The 27682-nt window shown below is 46.8% G+C and overlaps 1 protein-coding gene across 2 annotated transcripts in view; it reads right to left on the bottom strand.

The window, feature by feature from the left end:
- Positions 1-27682, bottom strand: part of NIPAL2 (NIPA like domain containing 2) — a 215031-nt gene that overhangs the window by 56024 nt on the left and 131325 nt on the right. For both annotated transcript variants that reach the window (XM_075316247.1, XM_075316248.1), the window contains exon 6: positions 1162-1258. In XM_075316247.1, the coding sequence (XP_075172362.1) occupies positions 1162-1258 (97 nt within the window). The remainder of the gene's footprint in view (positions 1-1161; positions 1259-27682) is intronic.

Genomic DNA, 27682 nt, shown 5'->3' with positions numbered 1-27682 from the left:
CAGTCCAGCGCCTCCTTTATCTTATGCAGTCACTGTCCTCCATCCCAGCCCCGTGTGGATGACGCGTCCTACGTCATCCACCAGATGTCGCCATTGCACTCCTGCGCATGTGCACTTTGATCTGCTACAAGTTTTGTTAAGCAGTTCAAGGACCAGATCTACATCGCTGCTCTTGGTCCGGCACCTCCTCCATCTTGTGCAGTCGCTGTGCTCCTTCCCTGCTTTGTTTGGATGACGCATCCTACATCATCCACATAGTGTGCTCCATTGCGAGCCTGCTCACGCACACTTCTCTGTGCCCTACTAAGGGCAGAACAAAGTACTGTAAATGTCAAAGACGGTCTGCAAATGTGTACTTCAGTACTTTGATCTGCCCTCAGCAGCGTAGAGAGAAGTGCGCATGCGCAGGAGTGCAATGGCTTCCTTTGTGTAGATGGTGTAAGACCTGTCATCCACATGGGGCTGGGAAAAGGGACGGTAAGTGCACAGGATGGAGAGGTGCCGGACTCTAGAGGAGCGTGCCCATTAAACCCGCCCACCCCCTAGATGAGTATAATAAAGGTGCTTTTTACGTTCTACAGAGTGGTCTGGGGTCTTATATACAGCATTTTAGAATACTGTATATAAGGGCTCACTAGTTTTGGCCGCAGCTCATAAGGGAAAATTCTGGTGATAGGTTCCCTTTAAGCCTTTCAAGGCCAGGGGATTTTCCGTGTGTGTGTTTTAGTTTTTTTCCTCCAATTCTTCCAAGAGCCATAACTTTTTAATTGGTGAAATGGTGAAATTTGATGTTTTTCACCATCGTTTTTTTGTGTTTTTGCTTTTATGGTGTTCATTGTGTCATAAAAATGATCTGCACACATCATTTGTCAGGTCAGTATTGATATTAGGATTGTCATATTGATATTAGGATTGCTGTCAGAGACTGGAGACAATTAGTATGATAAAAAATTGAAAGTATATTTTGTCACACATTTCATAAGTTTAATTCTTATAAAACAAAAATGTATCAAACACAACGTCCCTACATAGCAATGATACAAATAAAACAACCACGAGAACAGATTTTCTCCAAGAAGATTTGATTTCAGCAGACTCTAATGGGAAGAGAAGAAAATGATGCATAAGTTTTGATGTAATCAGAAAGCGAAGAACACTCACCCAAAAGAGCCACCAGAAGTAGCAAAACCACAATATGATTAACCCCCTTCTTCTTGTACACGTACAGGAGGACACAAAATGCGATCACTTCAAGGATCTACAAAAGATATCATACATAAAACATAATGAGAAATCTCCCCTATCCAAGCCCCTCATACTTCTACATTGAGTCTAAACACCATTCTTCTACCGAAATATTAATATATAATTATATATATATATATATATATATATACAGTGCTGGCCAAAACTATTGGCAACCGTGCAATTCTGTCAGATAATACTCAGTTTCTTCCTGAAAATGATTGCCATCACAAATTCCTTGGTATTATTATCTTCATTTAATTTGTCTTCAATGAAAAAAAAAAAAAAAGTTTGTCATAAAGCCAAATTGGATATAATTCCACACCAAACATAAAAAAGGGGGTGGACAAAAGTATTGTCACTGTTTGAAAAATCATGTGATGCTTCTGTAATTTGTGTAATTAACAGCACCTGTAACTTACCTGTGGCACCTAACAGGGGTTGGCAATAACTAAATCACACTTGCAGCCAGTTGACATGGATTAAAGTTGACTCCACCTCTGTCCTGTGTCCTTGTGTGTACCACATTGAGCATGGAGAAAAGAAAGAAGACCAAAGAACTGTCTGAGGACTTGAGAATCCAAATTGTGAGGAAGCATGAGCAATCTCAAGGCTACAAGTCCATCTCCGAAGACCTGAAAGTTCCTGTGTCTACGGTGCGCAGTGTCATCAAGAAGTGTAAAGCCCATGGCACTGTGGCTAACCTCCCTAGATGTGGAAGGAAAAGAAAAATTGACGAGAGATTTCAACGCAAGATTGTGCGGATGGTGGATAAAGAACCTCGACTAACATCCAAACAAGTTCAAGCTGCCCTGCAGTCTGATGGTACAACAGTATCAACCCGTACTATCCGTCGGCGTCTGAATGAAAAGGGACTGTATGGTATGATACCCAGGAAGACCCCCACTTCTTACCCAAAGACAAAAAAAAGCCAGGCTGGAGTTTGCCCAAACTTACCTGAGAAAGCCTAAAACGTTTTGGAAGAATGTTCTCTGGTCAGATGAGACAAAAGTAGAGCTTTTTGGGAAAAGCCATCAACATAGAGTTTACAGGAAAAAAAAAAAGAGGCATTCAAAGAAAAGAACACGATCCCTACAGTCAAAGATGGCGGAGGTTCCCTGATGTTTTGGGGTTGCTTTGCTGCCTCTGGCACTGGACTGCTTGACCGTGTGCATGGCATTATGAAGTCTGAAGACTATCAACAAATTTTGCAGCATAATGTAGGGCCCAGTGTGAGAAAGCTGGGTCTTCCTCAGAGGTCATGGGTCTTCCAGCAGGACAATGACCCAAAACACACTTCAAAAAGCACTAGAAAATGGTTTGATAGAAAGCACTGGAGACTACTAAAGTGGTCAGCAATGAGTCCAAACCTGAATCCCATAGAACACCTGTGGAGAGATCTCAAAATGGCCGTTTGGAGAAGGCACCCCTCAAATCTCAGGGACCTGGAGCAATTTGCCAAAGAAGAATGGTCTAAAATTCCAGCAGAGCATTGTAAGAAACTCATTGATGGTTACCGGAAGCGGTTGTTCGCAGTTATTCTGGCTAAAGGTTGTGCAACCACGTATTAGGCTAAGGGTGCCAATACTTTTGTCTGGCCCATTTTTGGAGTTTTGTGTGAAATGATCAATGATTTGATTTTTGTTTCATTCTCTTTTGTGTTTTTTCATTGCAAGCAAAATAAATGAAGATAATAATACCAAAGAATTTGTGATTGCAAACATTTTCAAGAAGAAACTGAGTATTATCTGACAGAATTGCAGGGGTGCCAATACTTTTGGCCAGCACTGTATTTTATATATATATATATATATATATATATATACATACAGTTAGGTCCAGAAATATTTGGACAGTGACACAATTTTCGCGAGTTGGGCTCTGCATGCCACCACATTGGATTTGAAATGAAACCTCTACAACAGAATTCAAGTGCAGATTGTAACGTTTAATTTGAAGGTTTGAACAAAAATATCTGATAGAAATTGTAGGAATTGTACACATTTCTTTACAAACACTCCACATTTTAGGAGGTCAAAAGTAATTGGACAAATAAACCAAACCCAAACAAAATATTTTTATTTTCAATATTTTGTTGCGAATCCTTTGGAGGCAATCACTGCCTTAAGTTTGGAACCCATGGACATCACCAAACGCTGGGTTTCCTCCTTCTTATTGCTTTGCCAGGCCTTTACAGCCGCAGCCTTCAGGTCTTGCTTGTTTGTGGGTCTTTCCGTCTTAAGTCTGGATTTGAGCAAGTGAAATGCATGCTCAATTGGGTTAAGATCTGGTGATTGACTTGGCCATTGCAGAATGTTCCACTTTTTAGCACTCATGAACTCCTGGGTAGCTTTGGCTGTATGCTTGGGGTCATTGTCCATCTGTACTATGAAGCGCCGTCCGATCAACTTTGCGGCATTTGGCTGAATCTGTGCTGAAAGTATATCCCGGTACACTTCAGAATTCATCCGGCTACTCTTGTCTGCTGTTATGTCATCAATAAACACAAGTGACCCAGTGCCATTGAAAGCCATGCATGCCCATGCCATCACGTTGCCTCCACCATGTTTTACAGAGGATGTGGTGTGCCTTGGATCATGTGCCGTTCCCTTTCTTCTCCAAACTTTTTTCTTCCCATCATTCTGGTACAGGTTGACCTTTGTCTCATCTGTCCATAGAATACTTTTCCAGAACTGAGCTGGCTTCATGAGGTGTTTTTCAGCAAATTTAACTCTGGCCTGTCTATTTTTGGAATTGATGAATGGTTTGCATCTAGATGTGAACCCTTTGTATTTACTTTCATGGAGTCTTCTCTTTACAGTTGACTTAGAGACAGATACACCTACTTCACTGAGAGTGTTCTGGACTTCAGTTGATGTTGTGAACGGGTTCTTCTTCACCAAAGAAAGTATGCGGCGATCATCCACCACTGTTGTCATCCGTGGACGCCCAGGCCTTTTTGAGTTCCCAAGCTCACCAGTCAATTCCTTTTTTCTCAGAATGTACCCGACTGTTGATTTTGCTACTCCAAGCATGTCTGCTATCTCTCTGATGGATTTTTTCTTTTTTTTCAGCCTCAGGATGTTCTGCTTCACCTCAATTGAGAGTTCCTTAGACCGCATGTTGTCTGGTCACAGCAACAGCTTCCAAATGCAAAACCACACACCTGTAATCAACCCCAGACCTTTTAACTACTTCATTGATTACAGGTTAACGAGGGAGACGCCTTCAGAGTTAATTGCAGCCCTTAGAGTCCCTTGTCCAATTACTTTTGGTCCCTTGAAAAAGAGGAGGCTATGCATTACAGAGCTATGATTCCTAAACCCTTTCTCCGATTTGGATGTGAAAACTCTCATATTGCAGCTGGGAGTGTGCACTTTCAGCCCATATTATATATATAATTGTATTTCTGAACATGTTTTTGTAAACAGCTAAAATAACAAAACTTGTGTCACTGTCCAAATATTTCTGGCCCTGACTGTATATATATATATATATATATATATATATATATATAATATATATATATATATATATATATATATATATATATATATATATGGCATATTTTGCATATAGGGCATATTTTGCTGTCCTTAAAAAAATGTGAGGTGTGTGATTTTTTTTTTTTTTTGAGGCTGAGGAGGCATAAACAGATTATTTTGACTGTAATTATCATTTTACAGTTTATATGCAGCTGATGTCTTCATATCAGAATTATGGGATGTACACATGTCACTTAGAATCATAATGATTTATTATGGTTTTCCAATGTGTCTGTATAACATATTGTCTGTCCATGATTTTTTGATAACTCATCCAGAATAAAAACGAAAGCCAAGTTGGTAACCCTGACAGTATATGATTGACATCATCCATTTTTAAGCTTTTGATGAACACAGAGAGATTACCATATGGAGATCAGAAGAGAATTACAGTCACAAAATACTCGGTTAAACAATAGTGACATCTCTATCTGCATTTTTTAGTCTACGTGCAAACAGTTGTCACTAGAAATGGGCAAATACGCAAATATTCAGGATCAGCGGATCCAACCGGATTTAAAAAAAAACAAAAACAAAAATAAAACCCGGGTTGGGACCAGAATTAATCCAAAATAGTTGCCCGGATGCCGATCCCCATATAAGTCTATGGGGACCTTAATATTGTGCTTTAAAATGGTGGTAGAAAGGGTTAGGGGGATAAGAGCAGGTGCTTTGTACTTACATTGTCTCCCACACGACTGTAACACTGCTTCTGGGGCTCCTCATTACCCTCATACATATTCACTGCTTCCCCCGCCCACCACCATTCCAGTGTCTTCGATTGTTTACAGTCAGACCGCGCCCCCAGCCTGTGTGACAGCATGTCTGATTGCTTGGAATCACACATGCGTGTGCATATACCCAGCACAGATAAAGCATACAGCTACAGGCTTAAGCCCACAGCCATGTGCTTATCTTGGCTGTGTATCACAATAAAAGGGACCCCATGCGGCTTTTTTTAAAAATTATTTGATTAAATAAATTTTTAAAAATAGCGTGATGTCCCCCCAAATTTTGATACCCAGGTATGATCAAGCCAACAGCTGGGGGATGCGCCCCAGCCTAAAACCAGCAGCCTTCAGCCACCCAGAATTGTTGCATCCATTAGCTGCAGCCTGTAGCCATATGCTTTATGTGTGTTGGGTATCACAATCTGTGGGACCCTACACCAATTTTTATTTATTTATTTTTACACTACCATAGAGCCGCAGACAGCATATGTGAATCCAAGTAGTCACACAGGGTGGAGGCGCAGTGTGACTGCAACCAGAGATGCTGGGACTGCCAGTGGGCGGGGGAAATCGTGAATATGTAAGAGGGTAATGAGCGGCCCCAGAAGTAATGTTACAGCCATGTGGGAAACTCGTAAGTATAATGCTCCTGCTTTATTCCCTATTTTATTTTTATTTTTTTATTATTTGGGTGGTTGAATCCTGATAGTTACATGGAGTTCCTTGAGAACTCAGTATTTGGGGTCGGTGCACAGAGACTAGGTATCCCTACTAGGGATGAGCGAGTAGTGAAATACTCGGACTCGCTATACTCGTAATGAGTAGGTCCTAATACTCGGGTGCTCGATACGAGTAGCGAATCCAATGCAAGTCAATGGGAAATGCGAGCAATTGTCTGCTGGACCCTACAAAGCGGTCTGTCGGCTGATTAAAAGGCTTAAATAGATGCACAATTGTTTAAAAGCCAGGCGGTAAAAAGCCGCCCGCTTTTTTAAGCAATCAGCTGATGCACGCTCCCCGCCCAGGTCCTTCGCTCCCAGCTCCCTGGTGCTGCGCAGGCTGGAAGGCGGCGGGGGAGCGAGGCAGCGGAGAGGGAAGCATCGGACGGGAAAGCCGTCTGTGAAGTTTCACCTGGCTCCCCGCTGCTGTCCGCGGTGCTGTAACTCTACTTACGGAGCCACTCATTACACCTAATGTAATATGCACTGCATCGCCATGCCCACTCCATGTGACAGCCGAGTGTGTAAATAAATAAATTTAAAAAAACGATGCAGGGTCCCCCCACCCCCCAATTTTGATAGTCAGCCAAGATAAAACAGATAGCTGGGTGTTGGTATTCTCCCCCTGGGGGGGCACATAGTTATTGCCCCCCCAGGGTAAGAATAGCAACCGGCAGCCGCCCTAGATTTGGCAGATCCATTAGATGCGCCATATCTGGCGTTTATCCCGGCTCATCCCAATTGCCCTGGTGTAATGAGCGGCTCCGGAAGTAGAGGAACAGCACCCCTGGACAGCAGTGGAGAGCCAGGTAAGACTTCACCAACTGCTTTCCTGTCTGATGCTTCCCTCCCCGCTGCCTCGCTACCCCGCCTGGTGCTTCCCTCCCTGTTGCCCGGTGCTTCGCTCCCCCGCCACCTCCCCACCCGATCTTAAATTAGGACCGTGCGGGGAGCTCAGCATCAGGGAGCGGTGAGCGAAGGACCTGGGCGGGGAGTGTGGATCAGCTGATTGCTTAAAAAAGCCGGCGGCTTTTTACTGCCCGGCTTTTAAACAATCATGCATCCATTTCAGCCTTTTACTCAGCCCCCAGACTGCTTTGTAGGGTCCAGCAGACAATTTCTCACATTTCCCATTGACTTACATTGGACTCACTACTCCTAACGAGTAATTAAAAGGATACTCACGGAGTAACGAATAGCCCGAATACCATACTACTCGAGTAGTAATGAGTATACTCGCTCATCCCTAATCCCTACAGATTCCGAATTTTACAGGCCAGGTTCACGCATGACTAGTTGTCACTATTTTATGGAATGAGTTGCAGGTGTTAAAGATGACCAGTCCCTTTTTCTTTTGTTCCTGTGCTTCTCCATTCCTGAGAAATGGCCCCCTCTTCCATGTGTACAAATCTAGTCTTGTTTGCCAATGGGTCGTGGCAGTGAATTCTTCTCTGGGTGTCTTCTTGGTGACCATGCCTAGTTGGCTAACAGCACGAGATTTTTATTCAGGATAGATAGGAGAACCAGGGGTGGACATATTATTGGTGTAGCCTGTCCGGCCGCACAGGAGCCCAAGAGGAAAGGGGACCAATTTCTACCTAAAAAGAAGGTGGGATTGTGCATGAAGATGACCTCTTAAGGCCCATTTACACACAACGATATCGCTAACGAGATATCGTAGAGGTCCCGGTGTTGGTGACACACATCCGGCCTCGTTAGCGATGTCGTTATGTGTGACACCTTTTTGCGATCAGTAACGATCGCAAAAAGGTGTCAAATCATTCGTCGTGTACACGTCATTCATTTTTAAAAAATCGTTCCTCGTTTGGAACGCAGGTTGTTTGTCGTTCCTGCGGCAGCACACATCGCTATGTGTGACACCGCAGGAACGAGGAACAACATCGTACCTGCAACCGCCAGCAATGAGGAATCAAGGAGGTGGGCAGGATGTTCCGGCCGCCCATCTCCGCCACTCCGCTTCTATTGGGTGGCCACTTAGTAACACCGCTGTGACGCTGAACGAATCTCCCCCTTAAAGGAGAGATTGTTCGGTGGCCACAGCAACGTCGGTGAGCAGGTAATTGCGTGTGATGCTGCCGTAGCGATATTGTTCACTACGGCAGCAATCACCCCGTGACGCGCCATCGACGTGGGCGGGTGCTATCGCTCATGACATCGCTAGCGATGTCGCAGCGTGTAAAGCCCGCTTTAGACTGCATATGTTGTTCTTGCACAGGGGCCCTTCTCTGTTTGTTTCAGCCAGTAGAGAGGACTATATCTCAGGAATAGAGGCACAGGAACAAAAACAAAAACATTGTCAGATTCAAGTGACCAGCAGCATTTAATCCAACGGAAATTACATATACAGTATATCTATGATCGTACTCCCCATGTTACTGAAGTAGACAATGCATTTTTTCTTTAGATGTATTCTGAAAGGTGCCTACATTTATAGGGAATATTGCATGGAGGTCTATAAGGGTATGGAAATTTCTCCAATGATGATCACAATGAAATTTAGGCAGATAAGTTATGAGCCAAGACTGAATGGTATTTGCGTGCTTATACCGGAGGGTCTCAATGTTGAAATCCTATTGGATATTGAGAAAAAGGCTCCAGAGTTGACCCTATTGAATGGAGCTGCAGTCAAGTATGGCTGACTTATTCCAAGTCTATGGAGCTGCAATAAACAGCCAAGCTGCATGTATTTCTATGCAGCTGACCCGCTCCTGTCTGAGAGTGTCGGATGATGCAGATGCGAGACTCGCCGAGTCATAAGCAAGTGTGACTCCGGCCTAACTGTTAAGGCTGCTTTACATGGTACGACCAATTGTGCGATTTCACAATCGATCGTACCTGCCCCCTTCCTTTTTGCGTCACGGGCAAATTGCTGCCCGTGTCGCACAAAGTCAGTAACCCCCGTCACACATACTTACCTCTCGTGCGACCTCGCTGTGGGCGGCGAACGTCCACTTCCTGGAGTGGGAGGGACGTTCGGCGTCACAGCAACGTCACACGGCCGCCGGCCAATGGAAGCGGAGGGGCGGAGATGAGCGGGATGTAAACTTGCCGCCCACCTCCTTCCTTCACATAGCCGGCGGCGGCCGCGTGACGCAGGTGAGCTGCTGTTCATCGTTCCCGGGGTGTCACACGGAGCGACGTGTGCTACCCCGGAAACGATGAACATCTAAATTAAACGATATTATGGAACCTAGCGAGCAGTACACGACTCACGATTTGTGAGCGATACTGCGTCGCTAGGAGGTGTCACACAGGCCGGCATCGCCAGCGATGCCGGATGTGCGTCACAAAAACCGTGACCCCGACAATCTATCGCATGATAGATTGTCTGGTGTAAAGCAGCCTTAAGCCTCCTGCCCCTGGTCATATAATCACACGCTTCCGTCCAGCAGTGCCATTTTGTGCCCATAATTTCTGACTTGCTGGAGGTCAAAAGTTACATCACAAGTGCTCCAAGCAAGTCTATGAGAGCCAGAACGATGCTCCCATAGACTTGTATGGAGTTGTGACCTCCACTATGTTAAATGAAACACTGGAGCTGTTGACTGGTCACTTTTCGGTGCAGACCAACTGGATTGCCGGAGGAAAAAGATGAAGGAGGTGGAAGGAGAGTATCCAACAGGGATCAGGGGATTTAGATTGTAAGCATCACTCCAGAGCTGCAATTAAAAATAAAAATGCTGTAGTGAGTGGTGCATTACGCATCTTGGTAACAATTTTCCCAGCTCTGAAGACCACTTTCCTTAGGTAGTACGACATGTGCTCAATATAAACTTTGCGAACCTCTGTACACATGACCACCTCCACCAAGACATGGCAAACGATGTAAGAAATAATAATTGTGTTGTTGTACTTTAGAGGAGACATAATGACCTTCATGGGAACAATTTTTCATGTTTTTGCAAATCGTTGCTTTTGTGCATGGAACATTTTCCAATAACGAGCCCTGTACATTGGCATGCCATAGTCGCAGCATATGAAATGATAAGTGCAAAACCAATTTCTTAACTCATTTTTGCTACATTAGAGACTTTTTTTTCCTGCTTTTGAGCTGTACGGATATTCTAACACCTCACTAATGATGTCCCCAGATAACTCGTCAGTCCTTCCTATAGCAAAGGCTCTGCCTATCATTGATTCCAGTAAATCCCAATCATTACACAACAACTGTTCTGACGAATGACTTCATACAACCATGAATTTGACGATTTTTTTTCTAAAGTATAAAGCGAAGAATGAAAAAGCAAAAGCTATTTGTCTATGTAATTAGATTTTATTATTATTGCTAAACTGAAACATTTCCAACACTACAAACAATTTTTTTTTAAAAAACGTTGTTTTTTTTAGGCCTAATGGTACTGACTTAAAGGGAATTGGTCACCAGGTTTTTTTTCCATCTAATCTGAGAGCAGTAAAATTCAGGGGTACAAACAAATTCCTGGGATGAGTCACTTATTGGGCTGCTTGCTGTAGTTTTGATATAACCTCCTACTGACTACACAGTGACTTTTTTTTAAAGGACTAGTAAACCTGCTTCATATTAATGAGCTCTATATAACTTTGCCCCAACCACTGACTGCTGATTGGCAGCTTTTTACCCATGCAAAGTATAAAAAGAAAGCTGTCAATCAGTGGAGTGGGCGGGGTTATACGGGGCTCACCATTCAGAGATTAACAAAACTGCAGCAAGCAGTCCAGTAAGTGATACATTGCTGGAATCAGTCTCTGCACCTATATCTTTCTGCTCTCAGATTCTTAGATGGGGTAGCAAAAACCTGGTAACAGAAGTCCCCCTTAGGGTATGTGTACATAGAGTTCTTTTCAGTTGTTCAGCTTAAAAAAAAAAAAAAAACCTCAGACATGCGAGGAATGGCGTAAAAAATAAAAAATCTAAAGACCCCATTAGATTAAATTGGGCAAAACGTAGAGATTTTGTAGGGATCAGCCAACCATCTCATCTGTATGGGGGCCTACTGCCCCATTACAAACAAAAAAATGCTGGGCTAAACCCAAGCATTACGAAGAAAAAATGTTTTGGAATGTGAGACTCATAGATTATAGAAAATTTTCAAAACAATGAAAAAAATATATTGGTTAAAACCAGAATGCCCTATAAGTTGGTATTTTCTATGTGATGATATTACGGTCAGTATTTTAAATCAACCTATGTAAAGCAAAACAAGAGTGGCTCCAAAATAAAGATCTTGCATTATACTTTTTATTTTCCACTTTTGGCTTTGGCGTAAAAATAGAGATGAAGAACCCGTGGTTTGGTGTTCGTACCAAACACAGACTTTACAAGAAGAGTTTGGGTTCTTTACGTATGCAAACCACTCGCATGAGCATTGATGTGCTCGGGTACACTCGGTACTTGGCCCAGTGCGAGCCACTTGCAGTGGTTTGAACGGCTCACAACAAAGTGATTGAATGTGCACCAAACAAAACAAGAAAGGAAAAACATTGCCTACCGAAACTGTACTGTTTATGGCTGGCTGTATGTAAGCGGACACCCGAACTGCTCAATCAGTGACTTCCATTGGGGTTCAGGTCTAGTCCGGGTCCCAATTTGAACTTTATCTAAAGTCAAGCTGAACCCGCCGAACCGAACTTCCACGGGTTCTCCTCAAAGCATGCATAATGCTGATCAAAAATACACGGGGTTGTAAATGCAATTTAGGTTAAGAAGTGAGTAAGAAGGATATTCTCATTCTCAGCATGAAAAAATAAAAATATTAGACTACATTATAAAAATAGCAACAAAAAGAGGAAAATATCCTCCAAAAATTAAGCATTACTTACAGCAAGATGGGCTGCAGTGTGTACATCGCCCAGGCCAAAAACTAGTACTCTACCAGGATACAGCTAAACCCCCACTAAAGTGGAAGCATCACAGGTGCAGGAGGAGCAAATCACACACACACCTCCATGGAAAGGAAACAGATAACACAAGACAAGGGGTGGGAAACAAGGGAATGGTTAGGACAAAAGAGATGAAGGAGAGAGGTATTATGGTCATGACTAGAATTGAGCGAGTATCAAAATATTCGTGTTCGCGATACTCGTAACAAGTAGCTCGAAATAATGAGTACAATGCAAGTCAATGGGAAATGCGAGTAATTTTCTGCTGGAATCCAGCAGAAAATGACTCACTTTTCCCAATTAGCGAAAAATACTCGTGTATCCCATTGACTTGAATTGTACCGCTATTTAAAACAAATACGCGAGTATTACACAGTACTTGTTAAGAGTATCATGAACATGAATATTTTGATACTTGCTCAAGTCTAGCCCTGACTCCATCAGACTTCTAGAAAGTGGGCTGTGGCATCATAGATACTCCAGTGGTCCCAGATCTGCAGAAATTTTTGTATGGTGTTGCGGAGGAAGGCCGTAAAGTGCGCCGGTCTTGTGGAACTGTGCGCCGGAGTAAGATTCATGCACTTCCTAATGAATTTGGTGCATCTTTTAGTTGCCAGGTGTCACTGCAAAAAAATGTACTAATGTACTAGTGTACTAAAAATGCCAAAAGTCAAACTTTTTGCATACATAAGAGTTGGGGGGGGGGGGGGAGTGACATCAAGCAGCTATGCTATTTGATTTTTCAACCCTTGGTATCTGGATGGATCATGCTTGTGCGAGTTATTTATTCTCCCGCTTTGCACAAAATATTGGTGACGTGAACTACTATTTGGGAAATACTGTAATGCTTCACAAAGATGAAGTATGCCTAATAAGGGTTAGCTACCCATGTAGGTCAATGTAGCACAAGCTGTCTGATAGAAGAGCAAAGCACTCACCGGGTAAATGAGCTTACCGGAATCCATTTCTGTCCATTTTACATAGACAATTATACACTGTACTAGAAGGTGGACCGATTCTACGCATCGGGTATTCTAGAATTTACGTATTGTGTAGTTCATGTATGATTTTTGTTATATATATATATAGATGTTGTTGTGTGTAGTTACCAAGTGTTTGTGTAGGGGCTGTACATGTTCTGGGTGTTGTCTGGGTGTGACGGGGGGTGAGAGCGGTGTTGTATGTTTGTTGCGTTGTTTGTGGAGCGCTGTGTGTCTGTAGCGTTGTGTGTGTGTTGCGCGGTTTGTGTGTGTGTGTGGTGTGTTTTGGGGGGAGGTATGTTTTGTGCAATGTGTGTGTTGTGCGGTATGTGCGTATATTTGTGTGTGCCGCGGTGTTTGTGTGTTGGGTGTTGTGTGTGTGCAGCGTTGTCTGTGTGTGTGGGTGTCTGTGTAGGGCAGTTGTTTGTGGTTCCCAGTGTGTGTGTGTGGTGTGTTGTGCAGTGCGCGCGCGTGTGTGTGTGTGTGTGTTGGGGGGAGGTGTGCACTTCCCATCGTGCTCCATCCCCCATGCAGCGCACTCCCCATCGTGCTCCATCCCCTATGCTGCGCACCCCCCATCGTGCTCCATCTCCCATGCTGTGCACTCCCAAACGTGCTCCATCCGCCATGCTGCGCACTCCCAAATGTGCTCCATCCGCCATGCTGCGCACTCCCAAACGTGCTCCATCCGCCATGCTGCGCACTCCCAAACGTGCTCCATCCGCCATGCTGCGCACTCCGAAATGTGCTCCATCCGCCATGCTGCGCACTCCCAAACGTGCTCCATCCGCCATGCTGCGCACTCCCAAACGTGCTCCATCCGCCATGCTGCGCACTCCCAAACGTGCTCCATCCGCCATGCTGCGCACTCCCAAACGTGCTCCATCCACCATGCTGCGCACTCCCAAACGTGCTCCATCCGCCATGCTGCGCACTCCCAAACGTGCTCCATCCCCCATGCTGCGCACCCCCCATCGTGCTCCATCCCCCATGCTGCACCAGCATCAGCCTCTCTACTCGCAGCATCAGCCTCTCTCCTCCCAGCATCAGCCTCTCTACCCGCAGCATCAGCCTCTCTCCTCCCAGCATCAGCCTCTCTGTCCCCAGTATCAGCCTCTCTCTCCCCAGCATCAGCCTCTCTCATCCCAGCATCAGCCTCTCTCATCCCAGCATCAGCCTCTCTCCTCCCAGCATCAGCCTTTTCTGTCCCCAGCATCAGCCTCTCTCCTCCCAGCATCAGCCTTTTCTGTCCCCAGCATCAGCCTCTCTCCTCCCAGCATCAGCCTTTTCTGTCCCTAGCATCAGCCTGTCTCCTCCCAGCATCAGCCTCTCTCCTCCCAGCATCAGCCTCTCTCCTCCCAGCATCAGCCTCTCTCCTCCCAGCATCAGCCTCTCTCCTCCCAGCATCAGCCTCTCTCCTCCCAGCATCAGCCTCTCTCCTCCCAGCATCAGCCTCTCTCCTTCCAGCCTACCCCAGCCTCAGCCTCCCCCAGCATAAGCCTCTCTCCTCCCAGCATCAGCCTCTCTCCTCCCAGCATCAGCCTCTCTCCTCCCAGCATCAGCCTTTTCTGTCCCCAGCATCAGCCTCTCTCCTCCCAGCCTACCCCAGCCTCAGCCTCCCCCAGCATCAGCCTCCCCCAGCATCAGCCTCCCCCAGCATCAGCCTCCCCCAGCATCAGCCTCTCTCCTCCCAGCATCAGCCTCTCTCCTCCCAGCATCAGCCTCTCTCCTCCCTGCATCAGCCTCTCTCTTCCCAGCATCAGCCTCTCTCCTCCCAGCCTACCCCAGCCTCAGGCTCCCCCAGCATCAGCCTGTCTCCTCCCAGCATCAGCCTCTCTCCTCCCAGCATCAGCCTCTCTCCTCCCAGCCTACCCCAGCCTCAGCCTCCCCCAGCATCAGCCTCTCTCCTCCCAGCATCAGCCTTTTCGGTCCCCAGCATCAGCTTCTCTCCTCCCAGCCTACCCCAGCCTCAGCCTCCCCCAGCATCAGCCTCTCTTCTCTCAGCCTCCCCATCCCAGCCTTCCCCAGGATCAGCCACTCTCCTCCCAGCCTCCTCCAGCACGCCGTGCTCCTCTGCCGACACTCACAGACCCGATCGCATACACTCACACACACACACACCCGATCGCATACACTCACACACACCTGATCGCATACACTCACACACACCCGATCGCATACACTCACACACACACACATTGACGATATTGCACATACGCGCTTATACTCACAACATCCGGAGATACCACATGCTTCTGGCCATGTGATCCTCCGGCAGGTCCTGGAAGCTCACAGCACAGTATCGCCGCCGAGAAGCAAGCGATATCCCAGGATGTGTGTGTGTGTGTGCTGTTATGTGTGTGCGTGTGTGTATGTTCCGCCGCTGCAGGACCTTGATGCGCTGGTAACTATGCTAGCATGGTTACCAGCGTATCTCGTCCCCCGCTCGCACGGGAGCCCACACCAGCATACGCCGGCCAGCCCCAGCAATGCGAGGGTATGTGTCGGCTGGTTTGGCGGCGTACGCTGATGTGGGCTCCCAGGGGTACAGTACTCACCTGGTAGTCGTGGCTCCCTGACCGTGTCGGTTCGGGGAATGCGTGGGGGGGCGGGGCCAGAGCTAGCGTGCATTGCGTGAGGGGGGCGGGGCGTGGCCGAGTTGCCAATGCCTGCAGGGTGCCGGGGCGAGAGGCCAATCTGTGGGGGGCGGAGCCTGGGCGAGCGGCCGGCCAATCCGTGTGGGGGCGCAGCCTGGGCGAGCGGCCAATCCGTGCGGGGGGCGGGGCCATGGCGAGCCCAGCGGCCAATCAGCTTTGTGTCACCGTAAGGACACAATTTTGGAGCAAGACAGACAGACAGACAGAATAAGGCAATTATATATATAGATAATAAAGCAAAATAAGAGAAAAGTCTGGTAATAGATGGCTATAGAAGATCATACTATATGTCACAAAGTCCCTGTTTAAGAATAAATATGAACATAAAACGGGCGGCATCTTGTAGAGGACACATACAGGCACAAGTTTCACAGAATTTACCATCTAGATCGCAGAATGGTAAACAGATTTGTAATTTTTACTAAAAAGTTCCACGTAAGCATAAAATTAATTATAAAGAAATCCAACCCATCATTGGTTCAAGACGTCTCATTTCAATTCTTAGCAGCCTGGCATGCGTCAAAGCGGTTGTAATCCATTCCATGAACTTTCCATGCTGCAAAGGTCAGAACGTTCTTGCTTTATAGATACACAATCAAAGCCATAATCTAATGAATTTCTAATGGTGTGGTAGAATCCAGAATAGGATTTTGTATGGTATAATCCTTTCATTGGAGGGAACAGAACTGCAAACATGTGTTAAATAGTGTTAACTACACATGTTGAAATTTAACCATGTCTTGGCCTTGAAAGATCAAGTGAAGACTAATGCGGGCGTCACATGATACAATCTATCGTGCAGGTAAGCTGCAGTTCATCATTCCCGGGGTGTCACACGGAGCGGTGTGTGCTGCCTCGGGAACAATGAACAACCGGCGCAAAGAAAATAAACGATTTTTTAAAAATAAACGACGTGTAAACAATACATGATTTGTAACCGATTTGCGATCGTTCTGAGACGCTCGTAGGTGTGTCACGAAACGATGTCGCAAACGATGCCGGATGTGCATCACGAAAACCGTGACCCCAACGACATATCGCACAATAGATCATCTCGTGTGACGCCCGCATAAGCCTCTTTTTGGTGTACACCAGAGCTGGACAAAGTGCAGCCTGAGGACCACATCTGGCTCTCTGACTGTTCCAGTATGGCCTACGGAAGGGCTGAAAACAGTGGACTGTGCGCCGCAACATGCCCTCCACTGCCATCTGCTTCCCGATGTCACCACTATTTGCACCCTATAGGATATAGACAGCGGTGAACACATTGGTGGAGGAGAGGCCTCTGGCTCAGTCACTTGAGTGGAAGTAAAAAGTGTGGTAGAAAAAGGTGCACAAGCAGCTGGGATAACTTCGGCTTTGAACAGATTGTTAAGAAAAGGCCATTCAAAAATTTGGGGGAGATTCATAAGGAGTGGACTGCTGCTTGAATTTTTTTATTTAATTGGTGAAAAAAAAATTCTGAAAATTGTAAAAAGAAATAAATACATTTTCTTTTGTCACCATTTTCCGAGACCTGTAACATTTTCATTTTTCAGAATACGGGGCTGTATGAGGGCTTATTTTTGGCCCCGAGTTGTCGCTTTTAGGATACCATTTTGGGGCAGATACAATGTTTTGATCAGCTCTTATTGCATTTTGTTGCAATGTTGCGGTGGCAAAAAATGTAACTCTGCTGTTTTTATTTCTCGTTAGGCCGTTTACCAATGAGATTAGTTTACTTTACGCAGCAATACAAATATGTGTATTTTTTTATTGTTTTAATGCTATTGTCAGTGCAGCTCCTGCTGTCCCCAAGGGAGTGGGCACCCTGGATAATTGCCTAGTTGTTACGTAACCACCGGAGTCTGCTCCAGCGACTTCTGCTCCGATCGCCAGGCGACGCCATGTTCCTGACGTGGATGGTGCTGGTGATGGGAGAGGAGTCGATGCCAGCGCCACCGGTGGGCGCAGGCTCCGATCATCCACTGGGCTGGATTATCTTGGGATCTGCAGTACCACTGGCTGACTGTGGGTGGCGTGTGTCTTCCAGCTGAAGTTGTAAGCGTTCAGCTACAGCCAATGGGAAGACACCACACCCTTCTTAGTTGCCCTCCTATCTGCTGACCTCTGCCAGAGATAGTTCTGATTTCCTGGCTCCTGATCCGCGCTATTCTGTTTTGTGATTCCTGTGTGCTGACTTCTGCGTGTTTTCTGACTACTCTTCTGCCTGCTGTTTTTGTACTTCGCTGCCCGTTCCAGATTTGACCTTTGCTACGTTTTCGGATTACGTCCTTGCCTGCTGATTCTGCCCTGTTCTGCTATTCCTGGTTTGACTCTGGCTCACGACTACTCTCCTCGAACTGCAGCCTTCCACAGGTAGTGATCTCCAGGGCCCTGTGTAATTCCAAATCCCTGTATAGGGGTTAAAGGGTTTCAGGGTTCTGGGGGTCCTGCTTGGTGAGTGGCTTCCCTCTAGCCTGTCCATTACATCTCATCTGAGTCTGTTGATCCAGGCAGGCATTACACTAGTTTGCTGCCATCCCCCTAACGCTGACCCTGATTGTAGGTTATCAAGGAACGAGTTGAATGAGAAGTGTGAAAAAAGTTCACTGTGTACATGATGTTCAATGCGTTAGGAGGCAAACTGGAGAAGTGGAATGTTAGGTTGAAAGATGACTTTCTCAAGTTCCTGATGTGTGAGTATTGTATGTTTGTAAGCAAAAGAGAAAAACCAAAAGTAAATGATAGGTTCAAGAGATTGGTTGGGTAGGGAGAAGCGAAGTGATGTTGAGGTTGGGGAGAATAAGAGCTAGAATAGGATCATGTACATAAGTGGTAAAGTGTAATTTGGAGAGAAGTCCTTAACAGAGTTGAGCGGACATCAGTCTCAAGGCTCGGGTTCGGAAAATTACATGAAAATCACCCTGGTAAATATCGCACTGTACTGGTGTTTGAGTCATGCGCAGCATTGTGGGCGCTGTGGGAAGTGTTTGATCTGCTCAAATCTGACTTAGGGAGGGGAGAGGGGGGAGGAGCACAGGAGGGACAAAAGATAGTTGCAGGAGAGAATTAGGAGGAGAGTCCCTGAGTCGTGAACGTAGACACATGTGTGAGAGGCCTGACCTCAGAGAATTAGTGGGTCCTAAGGGCCAATCCTGGACCGGCAGAACGAGGGATCCTGTTGCTGAAGGACTGTCTGAACCTTGTCCCCTGCTGTGGGTATCGTCTGGCCAGTTGGGAAGACGACCGTTCCCCTGCTGCGGATACTCAAAGAATTCCCCTGGTGACTGACGGTCGGTTGCACCCTCTGGAAAAGGGTACGTCTGGTCCCGGCCGGAGCAAAGCCAACGAAGAAAACACTAAGTCCTTTCCAGGCAACATGCAGGTCCCTGTGGGTGGGATAGAAGGGTGTTGTAAATACGTTTCCCAGTTTGGGGCTCCCCATTGTGGTCAGTGCTGGCGGTGCAGTTGATGCGTGGAATAAAAGCCACACACCTGTGGAGAACTGGCAATTAGGGTCAGATTGGGCTATTTAACTGAGTAGTTTTCTCTTGTTACTTGCCGGTGGTCATTCTATCCTGTGTTTTAAGGACATTCTGTAACCAGCTCTGCTCACTACCAGAACTCCTCTCACATAAGTGGTCTTTGTAGTTCCGCTGTTTGTTTTCCCACTTTCTTGTTGTTTTTTTCTGCTTTAATACTAATGCTTGATTCCTATTTTGTCTGTGTGGTGTTCTTTGTGGAATGGGATCATTCCCTGCTGGGAGTGTCTGTATACTTAGCTCCATGATTCTGCAACGTATTGTGTTTTTCATGCTTGATATTAATTCAGTCCCTCATCTGTATTAGTGTTTTTGGATCCCAGTAACATCAGAGTGCTGATACAGTGGGGGAGAGGTTGTGTGACCTCAGGATTTTTCCATATCAGAAGTGCTGGTATATATTAGGGTGTCAGGTTTCCGGGTTTTCCAGTCCTCTTTTGAAAGAGCTTGCCCTCGGTTAACATGGAGTTTTATGTTCTGTTGCCCTACTTCCTGTCCAGCTGCTTAAAAGGCCGCCTCTAAGCCTAGTCCAGTGCCTGAGTATACTGCTTGCTGTGTGCTCCTGCTTTACTGCTGCTGCTACTTGATTACCTTTGGATCCTCCTGAAAATCTACCAACCGACTCTGGACCACACCCGGTTTCTTCAAACTGTGCCCGGACTCCGTCTGCCGTCTTTGGTCAGCACGTCTGCCCGGTTTCTTCCGGTTCGTAACCATTCTGGACTTTCATCCCGTACGGACACTTCTGGACTTTACCGCTTGCCCCTTGTGTCCCGGCTGCGGCGCATTTAGGCCTTCCGGGGTTGATTGCCGGACAGTCCCTGTATAGGGGTTCGCTCTGGTGGTCTCCCTGGGGGAGTCCGGTGCGTGGCCCCGGGAATCCCCTTCGCTCCGTTTTGGAAAGGTATTTTCATGTGTTTGTTATACTGTGTATTTCCGTTGTGTATCTACCGTGGTTACATATCATAAACATCTTGTACCACAAACTCGTCTCTGGCTGTCATTGCCCTAACGCTATCGAAATCCTCAAAACATACAATAGTATTACATTATACTCAGGCCATAAGAGGATTTCGCTGGGGCAATGACTGAGACACGAGGAGTAGATCAGCTCTTTTCTATGATTAACTCCTTGCAGCAGGAGATGGAGGTGGTGCAGACTAAACTTAGAGATGTGGAGGCACAGCTGGGCCATGATCACCAGGTACTGGGTCCGGCTATACAGGACTTGCAAGTCAGAGTGGAGGCTCAGGAAGCCGGCCCCACTACGTCCGTATCAGCTGCCGGTATGCCTAGGTTACCCCCATTCCGTTTCAATGGTGACCGTAGTCAGTTTCGTGGATTTGTGAACCAATGTATACTGTTTTTTGATGTACATGCCGATTATTACCGTTCTGACCGGTCCAAAGTGTTATGTATAATTATGTTATTAACCTCACGAGCACTGGCTTGGGCTAATCCTATGATAGAGAACCGGGACATCCGTTTAAATCACCTAGATGATTTTCTGACCGCAATGGCGCAGATGTTTGATGATCCGAATCGCCGTGCTACCGCTGAATCGGCTCTCCTTTCCTTACGTCAGGGAAAGCGTTCTGTCGTTGAATACGCCACTGAATTTAAGAGGCTAGTGGTAGACACCGACTGGGGAAACAATGCATTATTGTCTGTTTTCAGAAAGGGGTTGTCCGGTACCATCAAGGACGAGTTAGCTCGTTCTGAATCTCCAGGGGATTTTGAACTGTTTCTCCAGCACTGTGTGCGTATTGATACCCGCTTGACGGAACGTAGACAGGAAAAATGGGCAGCTGTAAACCGTGTAAACAACTTTGCATTTCCTTCCAGAGAACCCGCTCTCAGGACGCCACGGGAGGCCGAGGACGTTCCTATGCAAGTGGACTCTCTGCAAAAGCGAGAGACCAATGAACGTCGCGAACACCGGCTCCGTGAGCGTTTGTGTTTCTATTGCGGTCAATCGGACCATTTCTTGATCGACTGCCCGAAACGTCCGAATCGCCCAAATAAGGTATTGGCAGCCATGGCAGAGTGTGACAACACGGACGCAGAGTCCGATATCTCTGAGGCAAGTGGACACTTGGATGCGGTATTTCCCTTGACTGTAATGTCAACCTCACCGAAGGACTCGGAAGGGAAATATACCCATTGCTCGCTCCCCATTCAGATCCGGTGGGAGGGACAGCTAATACCTACCTCTGCAATGATAGATTCTGGGGCAGGGGGAAATTTCATGGACTCCTCTTTTGCCAGGAAACACGGTATCCGGACTCAGCAAAGAGCTTCACCGGTTACCATGGAGACGGTAGACGGATCTCCGTTAATCTCTGGACCAGTTGATCGGGAAACCGTACCGCTAGAATGCGTCATGAAGCCAGGTCAGCAGGAGACCCTTGTTTTCATGCTAATTTCCTCTCCTCATTTTCCGATTATTTTAGGTATTCCGTGGCTACGGTCTACAAATCCGGTCATCGATTGGGAAACTAAGGAAATATCCTTCCCACCGCAGAGTATTCCGACCATAAGTCCAACTGTTCCGGTTCCAGTAACACCGAATGCGGAGGGCACTGTACAGGTACCTGTTCTACTCCCGGTGTATAACGACTTTGCGGACATATGCGACAAAAGAAAAGCCGATCGGCTTCCCCCGCATAGACCGTATGATTGCCCCATAGACTTACTCCCAGGGGCGGAGATCCCGTTTGGTCATGTCTACCCGTTGGCGGCACCTGAGCTAGAAGCACTAAAAAACTACATTGATGAAAGTCTAGCTAAGGGATTTATTCGTCCGTCTACCTCACCAGCAGGGGCACCCATCTTTTTGTGAAAAAGAAAGAGGGGACTCTAAGACCCTGTATTGACTACCGGGAACTGAATAAAATAACCATCCGGAACCGGTATCCGTTACCATTGATTCCTGAGCTATTGGAGAGGGTCCAACAGGCAAAAATATTCACCAAATTGGACCTCCGTGGGGCATACAATCTACTCCGCATACGTCCCGGAGACGAGTGGAAGACCGCGTTCCGATGTCGGTATGGACATTTTGAGTACCTAGTGATGCCTTTTGGACTTTGTAACGCTCCCGCGGCTTTCCAACATCTAGTTAACGATATTTTTAGGGATATCATGGACCAATTCATGGTGATTTATCTGGACGATATCCTAATCTTTTCTGATTCCCTACAGGAACACCAGGAGCACGTCAAGACCGCACTTACCCGGCTGAGGGAAAACCACCTGTACATCAAACTGGAGAAATGCGAATTCCATTGCTCACAGATACAATTCTTAGGTTATGTCATCTCTCCTCAGGGACTGAACATGGAGTCTGGCAAAATTCAAGCAATTCTAGACTGGCCGGAACCGGGAAACATCAAAGAGGTACAACGCTTTGTCGGTTTTGCCAACTTTTACCGACGTTTTATCCGTAATTTTTCAGAGATCGTTCGTCCCATCACTCTGTTAACCAAGAAAGGACAGAAGTTTGTGTGGTCCGCCCAGGCCCAGGAAGCCTTCCATCGTCTCAAGGTTTGTTTTACCTCAGCGCCTATATTGGTACATCCGAATCCCGCACTTCCCTTTATCGTGGAAGTCGACGCTTCCGACTACGCATTAGGGGCCATCCTTTCTCAAAGGACTGGGGACAAGAGTCTCTTACATCCGTGTGCTTTCTTTTCCCGCCGGTTGTCCCCTGCAGAAAGGAACTATGACATTGCGGACAAAGAATTGTTAGCGATTATTTCCGCTTTCAAGGAATGGAGACACCACTTACAGGGAGCCGCGCAGCAAGTGATAGTACTCACAGATCATCGTAACCTAGAATTTCTTAAGTCTGCCAGGTGCCTGTCTCCACGGCAAGCCCGTTGGAGCCTATTCCTTAACCAGTTCAATTTTGTCGTTACATACCGTCCAGGTTCACGTAATGGGAAAGCCGATGCCTTGTCCCGAATCCACGCCGTGGACTCCGTGCCTGGAACCCCGTCTCAGACCGTGTTATCGGATGCCAATTTCGTTGGAGTAATCCAGGACCAGGACTTGTGGAAGGACATCAAGCTGGCCTATGATGGTGACGTATTTCTTGCTGCCCCCCCGAATGATGTAACTCTTGTTCTTCGGAATGGTGTGTGGTTGAGAGAGCGACGCATTTATGTCCCGGAGGCCGTAAGACTTCGGGTTCTCAAGTTGGTCCATGACTCCGTGTTGGCTGGTCATAGGGGGGTACAGAAGACGCAGGAATTTCTGAACCGTTTTTTCTGGTGGCCTACCTGTTTAAAGGACGTAAAGGACTATGTCCACTCATGTGTGGTTTGTGCCCGGTGCAAGGTCCCTCGTGTGGCTCCTACAGGACTCCTCCAACCGTTACCCGTGCCATCTCGCCCTTGGGGGTCTATCTCAATGGATTTTATTGTGGAGTTGCCCGTCTCAGACGGTCACAATACCATTTTAGTGGTGGTGGATCGGTTGACTAAAGCTGCTCACTTTATTCCGTGTGCCGGTCTTCCCTCAGCCGCAGAGACAGTGGATCTGGTTATCCAGAACGTATTCCGATTGCATGGGGTACCAGACGAGATCATCTCTGACCGGGGCGTGCAGTTCACGTCTAGGTTCTGGAAGGGGTTTTGTACGGCACTCCAGATTGATGTCTGTTTGTCTTCTGCATACCATCCTCAGACAAATGGGCAAACCGAACGGACCAATCAAACCCTGGAACAATACCTTCGCTGTTATGTCAGCCATCTGCAGGACGATTGGTTGAAGATGCTTCCGTTGGCGGAGTTCTCATATAACAACACTCAGAGCAGCTCCACTAAGGTAACGCCCTTCTTTGCTAACTTGGGTTACCATCCGACTATTTTGCCTAGGTCACCGGTTGCGGTCTCAGTGCCTGCGGTGGAGGACAGATTGACAGAGCTACGACAAAATCTGGAGGTTCTGAAGGACACTGTGGCTACAGCTCAGGAGCGTTACAAGAGGTCGGCAGACGCTCACCGGAAACCGGCACCCATGTATAAGGTAGGGGACTCTGTATGGTTATCCACCAAGAACCTGAGATTGGGTGTCCCTTCGCAGAAGCTGGGACAAAAATTCATCGGTCCGTTCAAGATCACCGGGATCGTGAGCCCTGTGGCCTGTCGGCTGCGGTTACCGCACCATCTAAAGGTACACCCGGTCTTTCATGTTTCTCTCCTCAAATCCGTCTCTCCCAATACGTTTCATGGTCGTGTCGTGCCTCCTCCTCCGCCTGTGATGGTCGACGGCGAGGAGCAGTTCGTGGTTGAGGACATTATTGACTCCCGGCTCCATCGTCGTCGGCTTCAGTATCTGGTACGTTGGCAGGGGTACGCCCCCGAGGACGATTCCTGGGAACCGGTGGGTAACATTCGAGCACCCCGGAAGATCGCTCAGTTTCATCGACGGTACCCGGACAAGCCGGGCCCTGACCCGTCCTGAGGCCGTTTCTGGGGGGGGGAGTAATGTCAGGTTTCCGGGTTTTCCAGTCCTCTTTTGAAAGAGCTTGCCCTCGGTTAACATGGAGTTTTATGTTCTGTTGCCCTACTTCCTGTCCAGCTGCTTAAAAGGCCGCCTCTAAGCCTAGTCCAGTGCCTGAGTATACTGCTTGCTGTGTGCTCCTGCTTTACTGCTGCTGCTACTTGATTACCTTTGGATCCTCCTGAAAATCTACCAACCGACTCTGGACCACACCCGGTTTCTTCAAAGTGTGCCCGGACTCCGTCTGCCGTCTTTGGTCAGCACGTCTGCCCGGTTTCTTCCGGTTCGTAACCATTCTGGACTTTCATCCCGTACGGACACTTCTGGACTTTACCGCTTGCCCCTTGTGTCCCGGCTGCGGCGCATTTAGGCCTTCCGGGGTTGATTGCCGGACAGTCCCTGTATAGGGGTTCGCTCTGGTGGTCTCCCTGGGGGAGTCCGGTGCGTGGCCCCGGGAATCCCCTTCGCTCCGTTTTGGAAAGGTATTTTCATGTGTTTGTTATACTGTGTATTTCCGTTGTGTATCTACCGTGGTTACATATCATAAACATCTTGTACCACAAACTCGTCTCTGGCTGTCATTGCCCTAACGCTATCGAAATCCTCAAAACATACAATAGTATTACATAGGGTTTTTATGGCTGCAGACAGTTGCCTTTCCTATCCTTTCCTATAAAGATAGTTTGGGCCTAGCCTTTGCTGAAATCTATCTTTTCTAGCTTTGTATTGTGTTTTTCTATATCACCGTAGCTTTTACATGTGGGAGGCTATCTATCTTTGGGGACTGCTCCGAGGCAGATTAGCTTTCTTATATCTCTATCTGTGAGATTATTTAATTCTCTGCCTTTGTCGAGGCGTCCAGATCATCGTAGGCACGCCCTACGGCTACTTCTAGTTGTGTGTCAGGATTAGGTCTGCAGTTCGTTAAGGTTCCAGCCACTCTGGTACCTTTTGGGATTCCGCATTTTTTTGATCCTCCTCGGTCCCTGAATCATAACAGAAGGGCTTAGGAGCTGTAATGACTTGGCCAGTGCTATTGTGAGGTCTGTCAGGTCAGGGGGATGAGGGGCCTAGTGATGCCCAAAGGTATACAGGTGCCCGGGAAGCGGCCGGCTAGAAAATTAGACTGTGTAACTGAAAATGCTGTAACTGTAGAGAACCCCTGTGGGACCAATGTTGGTGCCCTGTTTGCCGAGACTGTGGTATCTATGAACCTGAAAGTTGTGGGGAACTCCTGTTGGACCAAATCCGGTGCCCTGGTTACCCAGTCTGTTGATAATAAAGAATGTTGTGTTGGTGTTGGATGGGAGGGCTAAGTACCCTGATAACCAAAAAGTTAAAGTTGCAAAGAAGAACTCCCTTGAGTGTCAATTCCTGTGTCGGAAAGAGTGTGATGTACTGAATGGAAGACACGAATACCCCCTTTTCATTGGAGCTCAGACTGTGGAGGCATGTAGTTAACCGCCGGCCGCGCTGCGGCCTGGTAACCCCTGAAACTACGGCAACTACTGCCTGCCAGCTTGGCTTCAACACACCCACCTCTGGAAGTGTTTTACTGTGGGATGATAGTACCAGGTTAACACCAGGTAGTTTAAAAAACAAAACAGTTTATTTAAAGCATGGGACACCAAACAGATACAAAATTTGCAGAGTCTAAACACAATAATGAAAGAAAAAAAAACCCAAAAGCACAAGTAAACAAGGTGCAGAAATTCTGCAGCATCACAAACGCTACAAATACGGATTGTGGGAACGTAGCCTTGCTGTGTCAGCTGCATTGACAAATTCTTTTCTACTATACAATGATTGCTTGTTCTTTTAGAAAGAATATAAAATTGTAATGTGAAATTCAAGGGGTTGTAATTTCACCCAAGTACAAGGTGGCCATAAAATAACCTTAGGTGTTTGGAGCCGTGTGAAGACTGACCCAGTGGACAGAATTGGCTGATAATTAGTATTTATGCTATTCAAGGCATGGGGAAAGAAGACATCTTAAAAAAAATAATATACCAAAATTCCCCAGCCGGTGAAAAAGTGGCGCTGTACAGTGAGCGCGCCTTCCAATTCAGTCAGCAAAATGCCTGTCTCTTTGCCGGATCGCGCGCTGTTAGTGCGGTTGTTTTAGGAGAATGCCAGGAATGCTACAGCTTGACTGAGAGCCTTTCGTCATTTGAAAGACATTCACACACGTTGCGGTCCAATGGCTGTCAATTCACTGAGACAGATGAAGTCTGGTCCCCATCCAAATGTCTCCATATGGCATATAGGCATCTAAGCAAAGTTCTCCAGCTTTAAATTGTATCTAGTAAACTAGAAAGTTTGTATATCAGGGGTCTCCAATCTGAGGCTTAGGAACCACATGTGGCTTGCTGGCCCATGATGTGTGGCTCGCACCTGTCTTCCAGCTTGGGACACTAGCATCAGGTCAGGCTCCAGATAGTCGAAAATGTGCAAGTGATCGGCACTCTATCCGTGGAGGTTATAGTGCATGTGGAAACAATAATATGAGAAGAAAAAAAAATCCCGGCACTCACAAAATCATTGATTGAGAAGATTCTTTAATACCTTCTGAAAATATTATGCGCCGAGCCAGATACCTGACCCTAGGTATCCCTAGTGCTAGACCCTAAGGATACCTAGGGTGGGTGGGATGAGCTCTTCCCCGGAAATGCTCAGTATATGGCTGGCTGTATGTGGGCGGAGAACCGAACTGCCCAATCATTGACTTCCAATATACTAGTTACTCAAGTCGAGCCCGGTAGTTCGACTTATATGGGCTTCGGGGAACAAATTTAGGTCAGGTCTGGGTCCCGAAACTAAATTTTAACTAGTTCGGCCGAGCCCAAACACACACAGGTCCACTCATCTCTACTTAGGAGGCATTTTAAAAGGG

The sequence above is a fragment of the Anomaloglossus baeobatrachus genome, chromosome 6, assembly GCF_048569485.1.
Source record: "Anomaloglossus baeobatrachus isolate aAnoBae1 chromosome 6, aAnoBae1.hap1, whole genome shotgun sequence".
Lineage (NCBI taxonomy): Eukaryota > Metazoa > Chordata > Amphibia > Anura > Aromobatidae > Anomaloglossus > Anomaloglossus baeobatrachus.
The sequence above is the reverse complement of the archived record's forward strand: the minus strand, read 5'-3'. Positions and strand labels throughout refer to the sequence as shown.